Source organism: Ochotona curzoniae, unplaced genomic scaffold, assembly GCF_017591425.1.
Source record: "Ochotona curzoniae isolate NIBS_2020 unplaced genomic scaffold, NIBS_Ocur_1.0 contig_605, whole genome shotgun sequence".
NCBI lineage: Eukaryota > Metazoa > Chordata > Mammalia > Lagomorpha > Ochotonidae > Ochotona > Ochotona curzoniae.
In genome coordinates, this window is record NW_024466491.1 from 1,570,878 (window position 1) to 1,587,664 (window position 16,787).

The 16,787-nt window shown below is 65.7% G+C and overlaps 3 protein-coding genes across 5 annotated transcripts; all 3 read left to right on the forward strand.

The window, feature by feature from the left end:
- The first annotated feature begins 1,712 nt into the window (after positions 1-1,712).
- On the forward strand, positions 1,713-4,433 carry MADCAM1 (mucosal vascular addressin cell adhesion molecule 1). The gene is made up of 5 exons (XM_040990195.1): positions 1,713-2,079; positions 2,267-2,593; positions 3,134-3,232; positions 3,573-4,175; positions 4,306-4,433. The coding sequence occupies exons 1-5, from the start codon at positions 1,713-1,715 to the stop codon at positions 4,431-4,433; spliced, it is 1,524 nt and encodes a 507-aa protein (XP_040846129.1).
- A 512-nt stretch (positions 4,434-4,945) lies between these two features.
- TPGS1 (tubulin polyglutamylase complex subunit 1) lies at positions 4,946-7,711 on the forward strand. The gene is made up of 2 exons (XM_040990293.1): positions 4,946-5,319; positions 7,002-7,711. The coding sequence occupies exons 1-2, from the start codon at positions 4,946-4,948 to the stop codon at positions 7,537-7,539; spliced, it is 912 nt and encodes a 303-aa protein (XP_040846227.1). The 3' UTR covers positions 7,540-7,711.
- A 2,848-nt stretch (positions 7,712-10,559) lies between these two features.
- Positions 10,560-13,684, forward strand: CDC34 (cell division cycle 34, ubiqiutin conjugating enzyme). Of its 3 annotated transcripts, none has more exons than XM_040990445.1 (5): positions 10,581-10,795; positions 11,520-11,606; positions 11,721-11,818; positions 11,961-12,095; positions 13,071-13,325. In XM_040990445.1, the coding sequence occupies exons 1-5, from the start codon at positions 10,619-10,621 to the stop codon at positions 13,144-13,146; spliced, it is 573 nt and encodes a 190-aa protein (XP_040846379.1). In that variant the 5' UTR covers positions 10,581-10,618; the 3' UTR covers positions 13,147-13,325. The 3 variants fall into 3 exon arrangements, with proteins under 3 accessions (XP_040846378.1, XP_040846379.1, XP_040846376.1); XM_040990442.1 differs by having other exon boundaries at positions 10,586-10,795; positions 13,067-13,684; XM_040990444.1 differs by lacking the exon at positions 11,961-12,095 and having other exon boundaries at positions 10,560-10,795; positions 13,067-13,684.
- Positions 13,685-16,787: the final 3,103 nt, after the last annotated feature.

The following is a 16,787-nucleotide window of genomic DNA, read 5'->3' on the forward strand; positions in this document are numbered from 1 at the left end:
TAAACCCAGGGGAACGGGCAGACCCCCTGGCCACGCATGTGGGGCAGCCTCGTGGAGGGCAGGAGGCTGAGGCTGTGCCCACTCTCGCCCTCCTGGTGCCCTGTCCTTCCCTGGGCACAGACACAAGCACCCGGAGCTGCAGGATGGCCATGTGGGCACCAGGAGGTCTGTGTTCAGGGATTGCTACCCATCTACCTGGTGGGAGCCCTGAGACCCTGGGCAAGACCAGCAACATGCGTATCCGCTTCCCCATGACCTGGCCAGGGTGAGGGGCCGCTTTCAGCAGCACCCAGGAGCTGGTCCCCGGGGGCCTGACACTCAGTGGACACCCCCGACAGTGAACCCTTCCCGCCGCCTGTGAAGACCGGCTCAGGCAGCCCTGTCCCAGCTTTGCAGAGTGGCTTTGCCAGTAGGGATCCCACAAACGGCCCCTGCCACACCCCATGGTCCAGTCCCGCTGGTCTCAGGCGGATGAAGAGGAATGAACACCGTAGCACAGGCTGTGTACACCCCACCACCCGGTCAGCCACCTTGACCTCCGTCCACGCCTCTCCAGGCTCTTGCTCAGACGCGGAGCGCGGCCGCCCCCAAGGAGGAGTGGAGTGGTGGGTGGCAGTGGGAAGGTCTGCCGTGCTACCCACGTGGCTCTCCTTGGGGCCTTTCCCACTGGCTCCGGGTGGCCAATGGCTGCCCCAGGCCAGGATGCGAGGTCTCCAGACAGGCCCTTAAGCCTCCTCAAGGCAGGACAATGCCAGGAAGGGGGACCCATGCCCCAGGGTGGGGGCAGCACAGCAGGAAGCCCACGTGGAGCCCAAGCCCCCACCCCGTCCCTCTCCCTCACCCATTGAACCCCGGGGCATCATTGCCATTCGTCAGTGCCACGTGCCTGGGGACACGTGGCCCAGGAGAGCTGGGGACACACCCTGCAAAAGGCACAGGGCACAGCCACCCGGTGCCCTGACCCTTCCCCGCCTACTCCGGCGCAGCAGGAAGCTGGGTCAGGGGCTGGGAAGTGGCCCATTCACCAGACGCTGCCCCCAGCCCGGGTTAAGGGCCCAGCTTCCTGGGAAGGGGCCTCCACCTCCGGCTGAGAGGCACACGCGACTCGGCCTTCCTGTGTGGCCTTTCCCGGCACCACCGCATGGAGGGGCAGGAGGGGCGGGAGGGGGTGAGCCTGGGTCCACATAGCCACTCCATCGCCCAGCCCTCCCCAGTCTGTGTACCTCCATACCTCCAGCCTGTGACCCCCATCGTGTATCCCCCCAATTCCTCTTCATCCTGTGTCCCCCCAGCCTGTATTCCCCCATCGTGTGTCCCCCCCAGCATGTGTCCCCCTGCCTGTGCCCCCCCACCCCCGTCTGTGTCCCCCGCTGCCTGTGCCCCCTAGCCCAGGGTGCTCCCAGCCTGATGAACCCATAGACCCTCCCTGGACCCCAGCCCAGAGCCTCTTCCCACAAGGCGCCCGCGCCTGAGGACCCCTTTCCGAGTGGCCCACTCCCACCGCGGGTCCTGCAGGCCGGGCTGGCCGTGGGGGCGGCGCTGGTCCCCACCTGCATCCTCAGAGCTTCCCGCGCGTCCGCCGGACCCCGCTGGTCCACACCCTCCGGGCGCGGGGTCAGCCGGGGGAAAGCCCCCTCGGAACTCCCCGGGGAACCCGGGGCGCCTCTACTTAAGCCCCGAGGCCGCCCGCCCGCCGGCCGGTGAAGGACACGATGGAGCCGCGCTCCGCGCTCCTGCTGGCGGCCACGCTGGGGTTGCTGCAGCCGGCACGGATGCTCGGGGTCGGCGCTGGCCAGCCGCCGCCGCCGCCGCTGCTGCGGGTCGAGCCCCCGGAACCCGAAGTGGCCTTGGCGGTGGGCGAGTCCTTGCAGTTCACCTGCAGCCTGGAGTGCCCGCGCGGAGAGGTGGCCGACGTGCACTGGCGGGGCCTGGACACGAGCCTGGGCGCCGTGCAGTCGCACGCAGGCAGCAGCACGCTCACCGTGCAGCACGCCTCGCCTGCGGCGGCCGGCATGCGCGTGTGCGTGGGCTCCTGCGGGGACCAGGCATTCCAGCGCACCGTTACCCTGCTGGTGTACGGTGAGCGCGTCCGTCCCGTGCACCGCGTCCGTCTCGTGCACCGCGCGCCCTGGGAGCTGACCGGGGGGCCCCTCAGCGGTCCATAAAGTGGCCACAGGTCTCTTCCTGTGCAAGCCCGACCCGGGAACCCTCACCAGCCCCCTCCATCCTGCGCTGGCCTGACCCAGACGCCCCGCTCCATCCACAGCCTTCCCGGACCAGCTGACCGTCCACCCCACAACCTTCGTGCCGGAGCTGGATCGGCAGGTGGCCTGCACGGCCCATAACATCACACACCCGGGCCCCGACGTGCTGTCTTTCTCGCTGCTGCTGGGAGACCAGGAGCTGGAGGGGGCCGAGGTCCTGGACCGGGACGTGGACGAGCAGGATCTACTGTTTCACGTGACCGAGCGCTGGCTGCTGCCCCCGCTGGGGACCCCTGCCCCGCCCGGGACCCCTGCCCCGCCCGCCCTGCGCTGCTTGGCCACCATGACGCTGCCGGGCCTGGAGCTGAGCCGCAGCCGCGACATCCCGGGTAAGCCTGCGGCCATTGCGTGGGGCCATGCACAACACGGGGTCCTTCACTTGCACCCTGGGATCACCTGGTCCCTGATCTGGGCTCACCAGGTCCCTCATCCTGCAGCCTCACCTGAGCCCCCATCATCGGGTCCCTCACCCCGCAGCTGCCTCACCGCCCCCGCATCACCTGGCTCCTCACCCGGGTTCAGGGGGTCCCTCACCCCACAGCCACTTCCCGATCGATCCCCCCAGTCCTTGGGTGCTCACGCCCCATCCGCTGACCCCGCCCCATAGCCAAGCTGCTCTTAGCCTCTTCTGCCAACCATGCTCTTAGCCTGGACCCTGCTGGTCAAGCTTCTGCCCACCCACCGGCCACACCCCTCCCGGCTGAGCCTGGTGGGCTCCAGCAGCACCCCCATGGCACACCCACACCCTTTACACACCCACACCTGCTTTGCACATCCACAAACGCATTGCACACGCGCACCCCTTTGCACACCCCCCCGCATTGCACACCCGCACCCCTTTTCCCTCGCTCTCCCCTCTGCCCCGTCAGACCAGGGCCCCATGCACCCACCCCTGGCTTCCAGATCCCCTCCCGCGGTGTCGCCAGCTTTCGGGGCCCATGTCAACATTTCGTCGGGGTCCTCTGAAAGTGGGCCAGGGTCAGGCCTGTGGTCCTTACGGGGAGACCCTGAGCCACATCCCTCACCACAGCATAGGCCATCGTGCAGACATCCCATTGGGGTTCTCAGGCCAGGCCAGGAGCTAGTGGGCAGCTCTGGCCCTGGACAGGGAGGAGATATGGAAGCAGCTCACAATGGGGACAGCCTGGAACCTCAGAACCCAACTTGTCACCATCACCACCCCTGCTGTGGTGCCAACCGCTGGCCAAGTGATCAACTAGGAGGCCTGCAGTTCGAATGAGGTGAAATGAGGCAGGGGACGCTGACCTGGGGCAGCTGGCAGAAAAAAAATGACCGCTCTGTTTCCAGTCTTGCAGGACCTGACCTCCACAAAGACCCCGGACCAGACTTCTCTGAAGCCCCCCAACCCCACCTCTCCAAAGCCCCCTGACTCCACCTCTCCAAAGCCCCCTGACCCCACCTCTCCGAAGCCCCCTGACTCCACCTCTCCAAAGCCCCCTGACCCCACCTCTCCGAAGCCCCCTGACCCCACCTCTCCAAGGCCCCTTGACCCCACCTCTCCAAAGCCCCCTGACCCCACCTCTCCAAAGCCCCTTGATCCCACCTCTGCAAAACTCCCTGACCCTATCTCCCCAGAGCCCCCCAACCCCAAATCTACCCCAATGCATCACTCTTCTGGGACTTGCCGCCCCAAGATCCGCCAGGCACCACCCTCACAGGCTGAGTGGCAGGCCAGCTTAGAACTGCTGTGTGAGGCATCCTGCGGTCAGGGCTGGACCGTGTACTGGACCCTGGCTCCAGGGGGCCTGGCAGCCTATGAGCGGAGGGAGGCAGGCTCCCAGGCCTGGCTGAGGGCACCCCTGACCAGGGACCGCCCCGCCGGCTGGTTCCAGTGCCAAGTGGACCCTGGAGGCCAGCTGGCCCGCCTGTACGTCCCTGGACAGGATGACTGTGAGTCCCAGGGAGGGGGGACAGGGGTTGTGAGGGCTGCTGGAGCGGACAGTCCAGTTCCAGGGCCTGTCCAGGGGTCTTGGGACGCACTCCTGGGACCCTGACCCCGACTCCTTCTCCCACCCTGCAGCCTCCGGCCCTGGGGTCGCGCAGCCGCCCCTGGCCCTGTGGACCAACGGCCTGGTGCTCGGCCTGCTGCTCCTGGCCGCCATCGCCTGCCACCTGCGGAGACGCTGCCGCCACCGAACCCTGTGCTGAGGGGACAATAAAGGGCCATCGGTCTCCTGCTGTTGTCTGCTGCGGGTCTGGGGGGTGCGCAGAGGGGCCATGGCGGGGCCTGGGGGCGCCAGGGGCACAGGGGTCCCGAAGGCATCATCAGCACCCACGGGATGGGGAAGAGACAGGCTGAGGAGGGCGTCCCCTCAGGGAGAACCCCTCAAAGAGGCCTAATGGGAGGCGCGACTGGGCGCAGATGGGCACGAAGCGGGTCTAGGAGTCCCGGAGTCGGGGATGTGGGATCCAGGGGCTTCCGGGGAGAGGGGGGACCAGGGACACAGGTTGCTAGGAGACCACGCGCCCTTCATCAAGATGGCAAGCGAGCCGGTTTCATGCCAGAAAAGAAGGCCTTCCCAGGTAGCCATTTTTGAGTCTGGTAAAACCGGAGAACATAAAAGAAGCGAAGAGCGAGCGCCCCCTCCAAAGCCTAGGGAAGGATGAGTCTTCTGCCCTCAACCAAGATGGCCGCTACGGACTTCAGCGCCCTGTGGCACATGACGGCGCTTCCGGTCCCGCTGCCCTCAGCGACTATGGCGGCAGTGGAGAAGCGGCGGCCGGCGATGGCACCGACGGCCGGTTTCATGGACAGCGGCCGACCGTCGGTGTCCCGGGCGGCGGCGTCTGCCGAGAGCGAGGAGGACTTTCTACGGCAGGTTGGCGTGACGGAGATGCTGCGCGCGGCGCTGCTGAAGGTGCTGGAGGCGCGGCCCGAGGAGCCCATCGCCTTCCTGGCGCACTATTTCGAGCACATGGGCCTGCGCTCGCCCGCGGATGGCGGCGCCGGGGAGCCCCCGGGCCAGCTCCTGCTGCAGCAGCAGCGCCTGGGCCGCGCGCTCTGGCACCTCCGCCTGGCTCACCACTCGCAGAGGTGGGCGGCGGGGCCGACCGGGCGGGACGACTACAACTCCCGGCGTGCGCCGCGCGACTCCCGGGGAGGACTCTCCGGGGAGGGAGGCGCGCGGCCGCGCGAGGCATGCTGGGGCTTGTGGTCCGCGGGCTTACCCGCGCTGAGGGCAGGACGCCGAGGGAGGAGGCGGGGTCCCTGTGCTCCCCGAGTGAGTGGCCAGGGGGACAGGACGCCGAGGGAGTCATGCACAGAGGAAGGGTAAGGGAACATCAGGTCCCAGGACCCCACCTGAGGGCCCGCCCACGGGGGGATGCAGGACTGGAGGGACCAGAGACCAAGGCCCTCCCAGTGGTCCCAGTGGTCCCAGTGGTCCCGGTGGTCCTCGGCCTTCTGAGGACAGTAGCTCTGGGTCACCGTCTTGGCCTCCGAGGAGCTCTAAGCAGCACCTCCCTCCCTGGGAGCCCCTGTGACAGGCAGAAGCCGAGAGCTCGATGTTGGCATTCGCTGGCCCTTGGGTCACTCGGGGCCATCATGGGGCAGGGCCCCGAGTCAGGACCCCCCAAGGGGACACAGCTCAGGTCTGTACCTGCACCAACCTTCTCTCTGTGGGCAGCCACAGCCACGGAGTGGGAGGTGATGGTCATCTGGGGCTGGACCAGCTAAAGGCAGGGTCTCCCACAGTGGGGCAGCAGCCCAGCAAGGCCGTCCACTGCTTTCCCAGGCTGTGAGCAGGAGCTGGACAGGAAATAGAACACCCTATATTTGTATTGGAAAAGCAGACATACAGAGAGAAGGAGAAACAGAGAGATCTTCCATCTGCTGGTTCACTCCCCAAGTGGCTGCAATGGCCAGAGTCGAGTCTATGGGAAGCCGATCAGGAGCCAGGAGCTTCTTCCAGGTCTCCCACGCGGGTGCAGGGTCCCAAGGCTCTGGGCCGTCCTCCACTGCTTTCCCGGGCCACAAGAGGGAGCTAGATGGGAAGTAGAGCAGCTGGGACATGAACTGGTGCCCCTATGGGATCCCTGGCATGCAATGCGAGGATTTAGCCTCTAGGCTACCGTACCAGGCTCGCCCCAGAAGCTTAGAGCAATGTACCCCCCCCGCCCCCGTCTTGCTGAGCCCCCACCACGTCACACGCAGCTGCCTGCCCAGAGCCCCAGCACTGAGCACTGAGCACAGTGGAGTCTGTTTTGACCTCAGAAGGGACTCAGACACAGGGGGTGGGGTCTGGTTCCCCAGGTGAGGAACAGGGTTCCCAGAGGGGCAGGTGCCAGACCACCCTGCCCCTGGAAGCTCAGCCCCCTCTGCCTGGTAGACCACCCCGCCATGGGAAGCTCAGCCCCCCTGCTTCAGGCCTGCACCTGGGATCAGCCATCCCCAACCCCAGGGTCCCCTGCCATGCCCTCACACCCACCCAGGCCCTCACAGCCCTAGCTTGGCCCTGACGGACAGTGGGGGCCTGAGGGCCTGTGCCAGCTGGGTGCCCCGGACCCCTGCTGGTGGGTGAGCAGTCATGGAGCCTGCTATGTGTGGGCAGGAGTTCTGTGCCCAACAGGTAAGCGCCCTCTTCTTAAGGCTGGCCGGGAGAGGGGATGTGGATTGGGACACTAATGGGTTGGGAGGTCTGAGCAAAAGTCACAGGCCACACGGGGTTGACGGGCACAGGGCCCTGCCCGGCTGGTCCAGCGCTTGTGTGCCCGCAGGACGGCCTTCAACAACAACGTGAACGTGGCCTATGAGTGCCTGAGCGCCAGCGGGCGCAGGAAGAGGCCGGGGCTGGACGGGCGCACCTACAGCGAACTGCTGCGACGCATCTGCAGGGACGGTGCGGCGCCAGAGGCCGTGGTGGCTCCGCTGCTGCGCAAGATCCAGTGCCGGGACCATGAGGCCGTGCCACTGGGCGTCTTCCGGGCCGGCATGCTCACCTGCTTTGTGCTGCTCGAGTTCGTGGCGCAGGCCGGCGCCCTCTTCCACCTGCTGGAGGACCCAGCCCTGGCCGTGGCAGATCGCCGCGTGGGCCAGGCGGTGCTGGACACCCTGGAGGGAGCCCTGGGCACCGGCGATGGAGCCACCACGCCTGCCCACTACCTGGAGGCCGGCTCGCGCCTAGGGCCTGACAGCCTGGCCCTGGCCATGGACCGGGCTGCCGCAGGGAGGCGGCCCAGCTCCCCGATGACCCGGGAGGAGTTCCTGGAGAAGGCGGCCGCCCTCTTCATTGCCAAGGTCAAGCCCGTGAGCTGAACCCCGCCGTGCCTCACTCAGAGACTCCACGGCCCTGCGTGGGGGGGGTTCCACAGGACCTCCCTGCCCCAGGTCAAGACCTGGAGCCGTACCCCAACTCTCCCAGGAAGTGCAGACCTTGCTAGCTCCAGCGGGTCCTGCCTCGTGGTAATAAAACATGGTGTGAGGCTGAGCTGTGTGTGCCCCTGCCTGGCCACCCCAGAAAGGCCCACGCTGGGCTGTGGCTGCCAGGGCTTCACCCCAAAGCCCTGCTCAGAAGGTTTTTTTTTGTTTAAGATTTAAGATATACAGAGAGGAGGAGAGACAGAGAGGAAGATCTGCCATTCAATGATTCACTCCCCAATGACCGCGATGCCTGTGCTGCGCCAATCCGGAGCCAGGAGCCAGGAACTTCCTCCAGGTCTCCCACATGGGTGCAGGGTCCCAAGGCTTTGGGCCGTCCTTGAGTGCTTTCCCAGGTCACAAGCAGGGAGCTGGATGGGAAGCGGGGCTGCTGGGATTAGAACCGGTGCCCATATGGGATCCCAGCGTGTGCAAGGCAAGGACTTTAGCTGCTAGGCTACTGTACTGAGCCCAAAATGATTTTATTAAATCACACCGCGGCCATCATTCCTGCTTTTAGGATGACGCTGTTTAAGAACATAGACTCTTTTTCAAAAAGATTTATTTATTTTATTGGAAAGTCATAGATACAGAGAGGAAGATCTTCCATCTGCTGATTCACTCCACAAGTGACTGCAACAGCCAGAGCTGAGCCTATCCGAAGCCTGGAGCCTGGAGCCTGGAGCCTCTTCCAACCCCCCCACGCGGGTGCAGGGTCTCAAGGCTTTGGGCCGTCCTCCACTGCTTTCCCAGGCCACAAGCAGGGAGCTGGATGGGAAGTGGAGCAGCCGGGACATGAACTGGCACCCATATGGGATGGTGGCACATGCAAGGTGAGGACTTCAGCCACTAGGCTACCAAGCCAGGCCCAAATATCCAGACTTCCTTATCCCAAAAACCAGGGTGAGGAAGGCCAGGATATGCAAGCTAAACAAAGGGAAAGAGGAGAAAGCCTTAGGGTTGGGAGGGCTGCGCCTTCTATACTTTACAACCCAAGGAGAAACAGCAGCCATGCTGGCAGCGCGCCCCAGGCCCCAGGCCCAGTGAGCGGAGCCCACTTCCTAGCTAAGTTGGGCGGCAACTTGTCTTGCTGCTTGTTCAGCTGTGTTCCGGTGATTCACACGAGAAGGCAGGGAGGCAGATCTTCCACCTGCTGGTCCACCACCCGGACGCATGCCAGGCCAGGCTGTAGCCAGGATCCCCGTCCGGTGTCCCCCACGGGCAGCGCATCAGGGCACCACGGGACCGACGGGAAGCAGGTGGAATCCTGGGCCCGTCCCCAGTGCCCTCCAGGAGGCCAAGGCACTCGGGCTGAGCTCTGCTAGCCTCGGGTATTGGGGAGTGGTGTGGCCCGTGGGGGACACTGGCTCTTGGGTGCCTGCGGACCGCTCCTCACGCTGGGACTGGGCACCCAGCACACCCTGATCCCCGGACAAGGATGGCCAGCCTTGCCCAGTCCTCCTCTGGAGACAAGCAGAATGGAACATGCTGCAGTTCACCCCAATCTCTTACACTGGGGACCTCGAAGCCCTAAAGCCTGGCCTGACTGGGTCAGCTTCCCCCTGCAGGAAACATGGCACTTATCTGCTCACAAGAGAGGGCAGGGTCAGCTATCCTGGTCCAGCTGCCCACGGGGGGACAGACCAGCCCCGGTCCCAGTGCCCAGAGGAAGGACAGACCAGCCCCGGTCCCGGTGCCCACGGGAGGACAGACCAGCCCCGGTCCAGCTGTCCACGGGGGGACAGACCAGCCCCGGTCCAGCTGCCCACGGGGGGACAGACCAGCCCCGGTCCCGGTGCCCACGGGAGGACAGACCAGCCCCGGTCCCGGTGCCCACGGGGGGACAGACCAGCCCCGGTCCAGGTCTTCCCGGTGCCCACGGGGGGACAGACCAGCCCCAGTCCCGGTGCCCACGGGGGGACAGACCAGCCCCGGTCCCGGTGCCCACGGGGGGACAGACCAGCCCCAGTCCCGGTGCCCACGGGAGGACAGACCAGCCCCGGTCCAGCTGTCCACGGGGGGACAGACCAGCCCCGGTCCAGCTGCCCACGGGGGGACAGACCAGCCCCGGTCCAGCTGCCCACGGGAGGACAGACCAGCCCCGGTCCAGCTGCCCACGGGGGGACAGACCAGCCCCAGTCCCGGTGCCCACGGGGGGACAGACCAGCCCCGGTCCCGGTGCCCACGGGGGGACAGACCAGCCCCAGTCCCGGTGCCCACGGGAGGACAGACCAGCCCCGGTCCAGCTGTCCACGGGGGGACAGACCAGCCCCGGTCCAGCTGCCCACGGGGGGACAGACCAGCCCCGGTCCAGCTGCCCACGGGAGGACAGACCAGCCCCGGTCCAGCTGCCCACGGGGGGACAGACCAGCCCCGGTCCCGGTGCCCACGGGGGGACAGACCAGCCCCGGTCCCGGTGCCCACGGGAGGACAGGGCAGCTCTGTCCCTCCGGCCGCCCTCCAGGTGTGACCCCTTTGCACCTGCCGGACCCCGCCCGCCCCACCCGGCGGGGACGTCACAAAAAAACGGCGGCGGGGCGGGAGGAGCCACATCCGCCGTCCGCGCACAGCGCCCCGAAGCCCGAGAGCGCGGACACGGCGGACACGGCGGACACGGCGGCCACGGCGGCGGCCCCAGGTCGGAAGCGGCAGGCGGCGGCGCGCGCCCACTGCGCCTGCGCGCGGCCCTGCGCCTGCGCGCGCCCTGCCCCCGCGGCGCGGACTCGGCTTCCCGGCGTGCCCCGCGGGCGGGCGCGCAGGCGCAGCAGGGCCGGGTGAGGCAGCGCCGGGCGGCGGGCGAGTGGAGCGCTCGGAGAGCGCGGGCGGCGGCGGCGGCGGCGGCGCAGAGCAGGAGGCCGGCGGCGGCCCCGGTCCGGGTCCCAGCCCCGGTCCCGGCGGCTCCTCCGCCGACGGCGCGCGGCCCGGCCCGTCCCGTGAGCTCGCCCCGGCCCCGGGCCCGTCTGCCGCCGCCGCCGCCATGGCCCGGCCGCTGGTGCCCAGCTCGCAGAAGGCGCTGCTGCTGGAGCTCAAGGGGCTGCAGGAGGAGCCGGTCGAGGGCTTCCGCGTGACGCTGGTGGACGAGGGCGACCTGTACAACTGGGAGGTGGCCATCTTCGGGCCGCCCAACACCTACTACGAAGGCGGCTACTTCAAGGTGGGCCCCGCTCCGGCCGACGCGGCCCTGGGCGGCGGCCCCTGGCAGCCGTGTCCACCCCGAGGCCAGGGGGGCATCCGTGTCCACCCCGAGGGTTCACAGCTGGGGAGCCGTGTCCACCCTGAGGCCAGGGGGGCATCCGTGTCCACCCCGAGGCCAGGGGGGCATCCGTGTCCACCCCGCGGGTTCACAGTCTGGGAGCCGTGTCCTCCCCAAGGCCAGGCTGGAGTGTCGTGTCCACCCCGAGGCCAGGCAGGGGAGCTGTGTCCACCCCAAGGCCAGGCCGGAGTGTCGTGTCCACCCCAAGGCCAGGCCGGAGTGTCGTGTCCACCCTGAGGTCAGGCAGGGGAGCTGTGTCCACCCCGAGGCCAGGCAGGGGGGCCGTGTCCACCCTGAGGTCAGGCAGGGGGGCCATGTCCACCCCGAGGCCAGGCAGGGGAGCTGTGTCCACCCCGAGGCCAGGCAGGCGTGTCGTGTGCACCCCTACCCCAAGACCAGGCCAGGCAGCCGTGTCCACTCCAGAAGCCAGGCCAGGTGCCCAGGAGAGGGGCTGTGCCCAGGGGAAGGGCTGGGTCATCGCCTGCTACAGGTCATCGTGGGAGCTGGGGAGGGCAGATGCTGCCCGGCCCACAGGGATCTGCATCAGCCGGACAGTGCGTTGCTGGCCTTGGTCCCTCTTACTGGGCTGGAGTACCCTGTGTGAGACAAGACCCCGTCCCCACAGGCTCGCCTCAAGTTCCCCCTCGACTACCCGTATTCCCCACCAGCTTTCCGGTTCCTGACCAAGATGTGGCACCCCAACATCTATGAGGTGAGACCCTGTGGTGTAGAGACCCACCAGTCCACCTGTGGGCAGCGCTGACCACTGCCCATCCCAGCCCCACCTGCGGGCAGCGCTGACCACTGGCCATCCCTTCTCACACAGACAGGGGACGTGTGTATCTCCATCCTGCACCCCCCGGTTGACGACCCCCAGAGCGGGGAGCTGCCGTCGGAGCGGTGGAACCCCACACAGAATGTCAGGTAAGAGGGCTGCTGGCCATCCTGGGGTGGGGGGGGACGCAGGGAGAGGGACAGGGCACAACACCCCGCACCCCCACCCCCCATCCTGCGTCGGCCCCTAGCCCTGGTAGGCCTGGGTCTGACCACGCGCCTCTGCCCCCAGGACCATCCTCCTGAGTGTGATCTCGCTCCTGAACGAGCCCAACACCTTCTCGCCGGCCAACGTGGACGCCTCCGTGATGTACAGGAAGTGGAAAGAGAGCAAAGGGAAGGACCGGGAATACACGGATATCATCCGGTAGGAGGCGGGAGGCTGGGCCCAACCTCTGTGACCTGCAGAGCCAGGCGGGGCATGGCGTGTGCCCCACGTGTGGTGGTGTGTGTGCGTGCGTGTGCCGTGTAGGGTTGCGTGTGTGCACATGTTTATGTGGTGTGTGTGCTGTGTGTATATAGTATGTGTGTGTGTATACTACATAGCGGTGTGGGTGGGCACCTGTGCCCACAGACAGGCAGGGAGGTTGTGGGCACCTGAGTGTCCACCGTGTTAGTCATGCTGGAGCAGGGGTGCCCTGGTCCCTCCACTTGCCCCAGGCGGGGCCTTGGTGCTGGGTGCTGGGCCCTGTGGACGCTGTGTTCAGCATGTCAGTCATTCTTGTTCCATTTCCGGGACCAAGCCTCAGGTGATGTGACGTGGCTCATGGGAAACAGCATCCTGCCGCCCACTGATGTCCCGTGGTCAGCAGAGCCGCCTGGCCACTCTTGCCCCCCACCATGTTCTGGAAGCTGCCCTGGGTCCTTTGCTGTCACTACCCAGCTGCCCGGCGACCAGCCTAAGCTCCAAGGCTTGGAAATGAATTGGAGTAGGCCAGGCCCCACTGGAGCACACAGGGGACCCGATCCCACAGCTGGGGGGCTCCTGGGTGCAGAGAACACCCCTGGAGCCCGGCCTGGTGCATCCACCACTGCTGATGCTTTAGATCACTGTACACCATCACCTTCCCCGCCGGCAGGCTTGCCATCTCCCGAGTGGGGGGCCGTGCTGCCTGCTGGATCCCAGGCAGCCCATCCTTGCTCTGGTGGCCGCTGCCCTACCCCACACACCACCAAGAAACACCCACAGATGCCCCAGAGGCTAGGGTCAGCTCCATCCATCCGCCCCCCAAAACCCTTTTTCCGTGTACCTCATCCTGGCTAAGGGCTCAGGCCGGGCCTGGCAGCAGGGATGGCCTGCAGGACCTCAGGGGTGCCCTCACCTGCCTGTCCCCCTAGGAAGCAGGTGCTGGGGACCAAGGTGGACGCAGAGCGCGACGGCGTCAAGGTGCCCACGACACTGGCCGAGTACTGTGTGAAAACCAAGGCGCCGGTGCCCGAGGAGGGCTCAGACCTCTTCTACGATGACTACTACGAGGACGGCGAGGGGGAGGGGGAGGCCGACAGCTGCTTTGGGGACGAGGAGGAGGACTCGGGCCCCGAGGAGGCCTGAGGCGGCTCCGTGCGCCCACCCACCGGAATAAACAGCTTTACCTCACTGGGCCGCCGCGTGGGCCGCGGGCCACAGCCTACCTCGCAAGGTCTCATGTGGTCCCACTCTCGGGGGGGATTGGGGGGGCTTCGTCCTGCGTTTTCCTTCTGCAAGCTCCCCTGTGTCTAAGAATGGCCATGCTCCTTCCAGTCGCAGGGACTGGGGGCCAGGGGCCAGGGCCAGGCAGCAGCCACCTCACCCGGGCTGCAGGAGCCGCGGGAAGCGCACACGTGGGCCGGGCAGGTCCACAGCACTCCTTGCCGGGGCGGTCGGCAGCCACCTCCCACGCCCCTCGTGGTGGTCAACAGCCACTTCCCCTCTCCGCTTGGGTTTGTTTTGAATCTAATAAAACTGCTTTCTGAGAAGCTGGAGAGAGCCTGTCCTGGGAGTGAGCCACAGGCCAGGCAGGGGAGTGGGCAGCCAGGGCAGCTTTCCGTCCTGCCCGGCCGGAGGGTCCCTAGTTTGTATGGTACATGGCCGTCTTGGTGATCTGGGGGTCAGATGCGTTTGTGTGAGGACACACCAGGGGTGGTATCGGGGCACAGTGAGTCCAGCTGCCTGCTGGTGGCCCAGATGTCACAACTGATGGACAGAGCATGCTTTTAGGATGCTTGCTTGCTTGTCTAAGAACCTACAGACTTTGATGTCCCAGGAGGCCAAGGTGACAAAACTCTTGTTGACAAAGGCCAGGACCTGGGCGCTTCTGTCAATCACTACCTAGGGTCGGCTTTGTATGTTAATTCAACTGAGGAGATAGCTTTGGGGTTAGGGGGTTGGCCTTCTGTAATGTATTAACCAGAAGGAGTTGTGGGAAGGAGTTGTGATGGGAGGCCATCACAGCAGGGACTCCTGCCACAGACTTGGGGAGTGGCAGGGTTGCCCCTGTGCTGGAGACCCCCCACTACCACCACCACCTCCTGGGTAGAATTTAGGATTCCAGCTCCCGATTGATAGGATGGACCAGGGGGTACTGTCAGATCTTTTACTTTGCGTTTCAGATAAGCAACAGCAGGGGTGAGGGCAGGCCTGAGCAGAGACCTCATCACAGTTTCCTTGCTTAGGGAGGTCTGTTGTCTCCAGCTGGCACTGGCTGTGGGTGCAGCAGGGTGGGGGCACCGGCCCAGGGCTGGGAGGCAGACATGGCTGGCCCTGCTTGACACCTACCAGCAGAACTGAGGCAACAGCAAAGCTGGCAGTGACAGCAATGCGTCCACAGTGCCCCCCTACCAGCCCCTCTGGCAAGTTGTGCCTCCTCCTGGGGGCTTGAGGGGAGGAGGGGTGCGGGGTCCCCCCTCGCCTGGTACTTCTGGCATCGCCCTGTGGGCAGGTCTGTTAACACAGGCTGTGTGTTCACCTAGGGCAAGGCGGCAGTGAGGAGGGGGCTTCAGGGCAGTGTCCAGGGAGGAGGTGGGGGCCACTGGTCAGGCAGGTACAGGGACCCCCCCGCCAAGGTGCAGATGGCCAGTGGCTGAAGGGAGGGAGCTGCTGTGGCTCGAAGGTCACAGGAGCGTGTCTCCAGTCGGGGCCTCTCTCTGCAGGGCCAGACAAAGCCCACAAGGAAGCCTGTCTTCAGTCAGGGGCTGGACCAGGCCAACACAGGCACTTTCTGGGTCTCCTTGTATTGGAGCCCTTACTCCCCGACCCCAGGACCGGAGCAGGGAGCTGGGCGGAAAATCCCCGTGCCTCCCAAGTGGCGGCTTCACCTCAGGCTGCTGAGATGTGGGGCAGGGCAGATGGAGGCCCCTGGGCAGTAGTACCTAGGGAACCCCGCTGAGGCTGAGGGGGCTTGGGTCCAGGCTCCCAACCTAAGAAGGAGGCCATGGGATGCCCATTCCTCCCTATGGGCAACATTGAGGCCCGAATGGCCAGGGATCCCCAGAGGCAGCTCCCTGTGGGTATCCACAGGGTCTCCTGCAGCCTGAGCAAAGCTGTTCCCGCCAGCTGCTGGAAAAACACAGGTGGGCCCTTGGTAGTCTCACCCCTGGAGCCTAGCCTGCTGTGGGTGGGGCCCGCGGCTCCGCCTGCTGGCTGCCCGTGGGCCGTGGGGCTTTCTAGGGTGCCTGTGAGTCTCAAGGAGGGGCCCTGTCCGCTGGGCAGAGAACTGAGGCGCCAGATCCAGAAGGCCCAGCGAGGCATGGTGGGGTGGGGGGCATGCCCGCGTACACCGTGAGGGGTGGCCAGGTGGGCACCCGGTCCCTGCCACCGTAGACCCCACAGGGGCAGCATCTGTGTCCTGCCTGGGGAAGACAGAGCAGGGTAGTTCTCCGGGGAGATGCCATTCCCAACTGGCTCCAAGCCAGCACCTGGCACTGCTGGAGGTGGGCAGCACAAGCGGGAGGGAAGGGTGCCCAGGTTTGTGGCCTGGAGGGACATGCAGGGGCGGGGGGGCCCTGCGGTGAGAAGGAGGGAGGAGGAGGGTGTTCCTGGGTGCAGGCTGTGCCGGGGCAGGATCCTGTTGATGGCTTGGCACCCATCTTCCAGCTCCAGGGTCCGTCGGGAGCTGAGAGAGCCTGGCTGCAGACTGTGCCGGGCTGGGTCCAGCCGGGGAGCAGTGGGTAACGATAACAGCCCTCGGTGCCATCCTAGCTGCGGCTCCTCCCCACCACGGACAGGGAGCTGAGCACACCTGGGCCGGGCTGATAAAGCCCACAGTCCTAACACACTGTGTGCCCGAGGGCACGGGGGCTGGAAGGGTACAGTGAGTGCTGGGGGAAGGTGTTGGCATTGCCATTAGCGGAGCCGCTGTTGACACAGAGAACACCCTGCACAGTCGTGCTCTCCAGGGGATGAGGCTAAGGGATTCCGTGAGAGTACATGTGTGTCCCCGTGTGCGGGTGTGTCCCCGTGTGCGGGTGTGTCCCATGTGCGGGTGTGTCTGTGCAGGAGTCTCCCCATATATAGGTGTGCAGAAGTATCTCCGTATACAGGTGTGTGTGCATACAGGTGTGTCCCCGTGTGCGGGTGTGCCCGTGTGCTGGTGTGCCCTGCCCACAGATATGTCCATGTACACGTGTGGAGTTCCGTACTCTGCCCTGATTTCCATCGCTGAGTATCGCCCCTTGTGGGCCCCCCAGAGCCGCCCCTTGTTGCTCCCAGCTCAGGGACCTCACGTGTTTCTCCCCCTCCCGCTGCAGTGGGCGCGGCAGGCTCTGGGTGGGAACCATGCTGGCCTCGCTTTCCAGGTCCCTGGCTAACATCTTTACACGAGGGCAATTACCAAATGATAATCCTATTGAATTCCATTCTTAAGTCCCAGAGCAGCAGAAAAATGCGACTATGGGAAAGGCCAAGAGATTGCAACTCTTTTTTGAATGCAGAGATTGTTTTTTTTTTTTTTCCCCCACAAACATGCGTTTTGTTTTGGTTTTTTTAGATTTATTTATTTTGATTGGAAAGTCATAGATACAGAAAGATCTCCCATCCACTGACTCACTCCCCAAGCGGCCGCAATAGCCAGAGCTGAGCTGA

Coding starts and splice junctions, on each gene's coding strand:
- TPGS1 (XM_040990293.1), top strand. CDS start 4,946: ATGACGGCGCTTCCGGTCCCGCTGCCCTCAGCGACTATGGCGGCAGTG. Junction 5,320..7,001: donor CTGGCTCACCACTCGCAGAG/GTGGGCGGCGGG, acceptor GTGTGCCCGCAG/GACGGCCTTCAACAACAACG.
- CDC34 (XM_040990442.1), top strand. CDS start 10,619: ATGGCCCGGCCGCTGGTGCCCAGCTCGCAGAAGGCGCTGCTGCTGGAG. Junction 11,607..11,720: donor GGCACCCCAACATCTATGAG/GTGAGACCCTGT, acceptor CTTCTCACACAG/ACAGGGGACGTGTGTATCTC. Junction 11,819..11,960: donor AACCCCACACAGAATGTCAG/GTAAGAGGGCTG, acceptor CTCTGCCCCCAG/GACCATCCTCCTGAGTGTGA.
- MADCAM1 (XM_040990195.1), top strand. CDS start 1,713: ATGGAGCCGCGCTCCGCGCTCCTGCTGGCGGCCACGCTGGGGTTGCTG. Junction 2,080..2,266: donor CGTTACCCTGCTGGTGTACG/GTGAGCGCGTCC, acceptor CTCCATCCACAG/CCTTCCCGGACCAGCTGACC. Junction 3,233..3,572: donor TTCGTCGGGGTCCTCTGAAA/GTGGGCCAGGGT, acceptor CTCTGTTTCCAG/TCTTGCAGGACCTGACCTCC.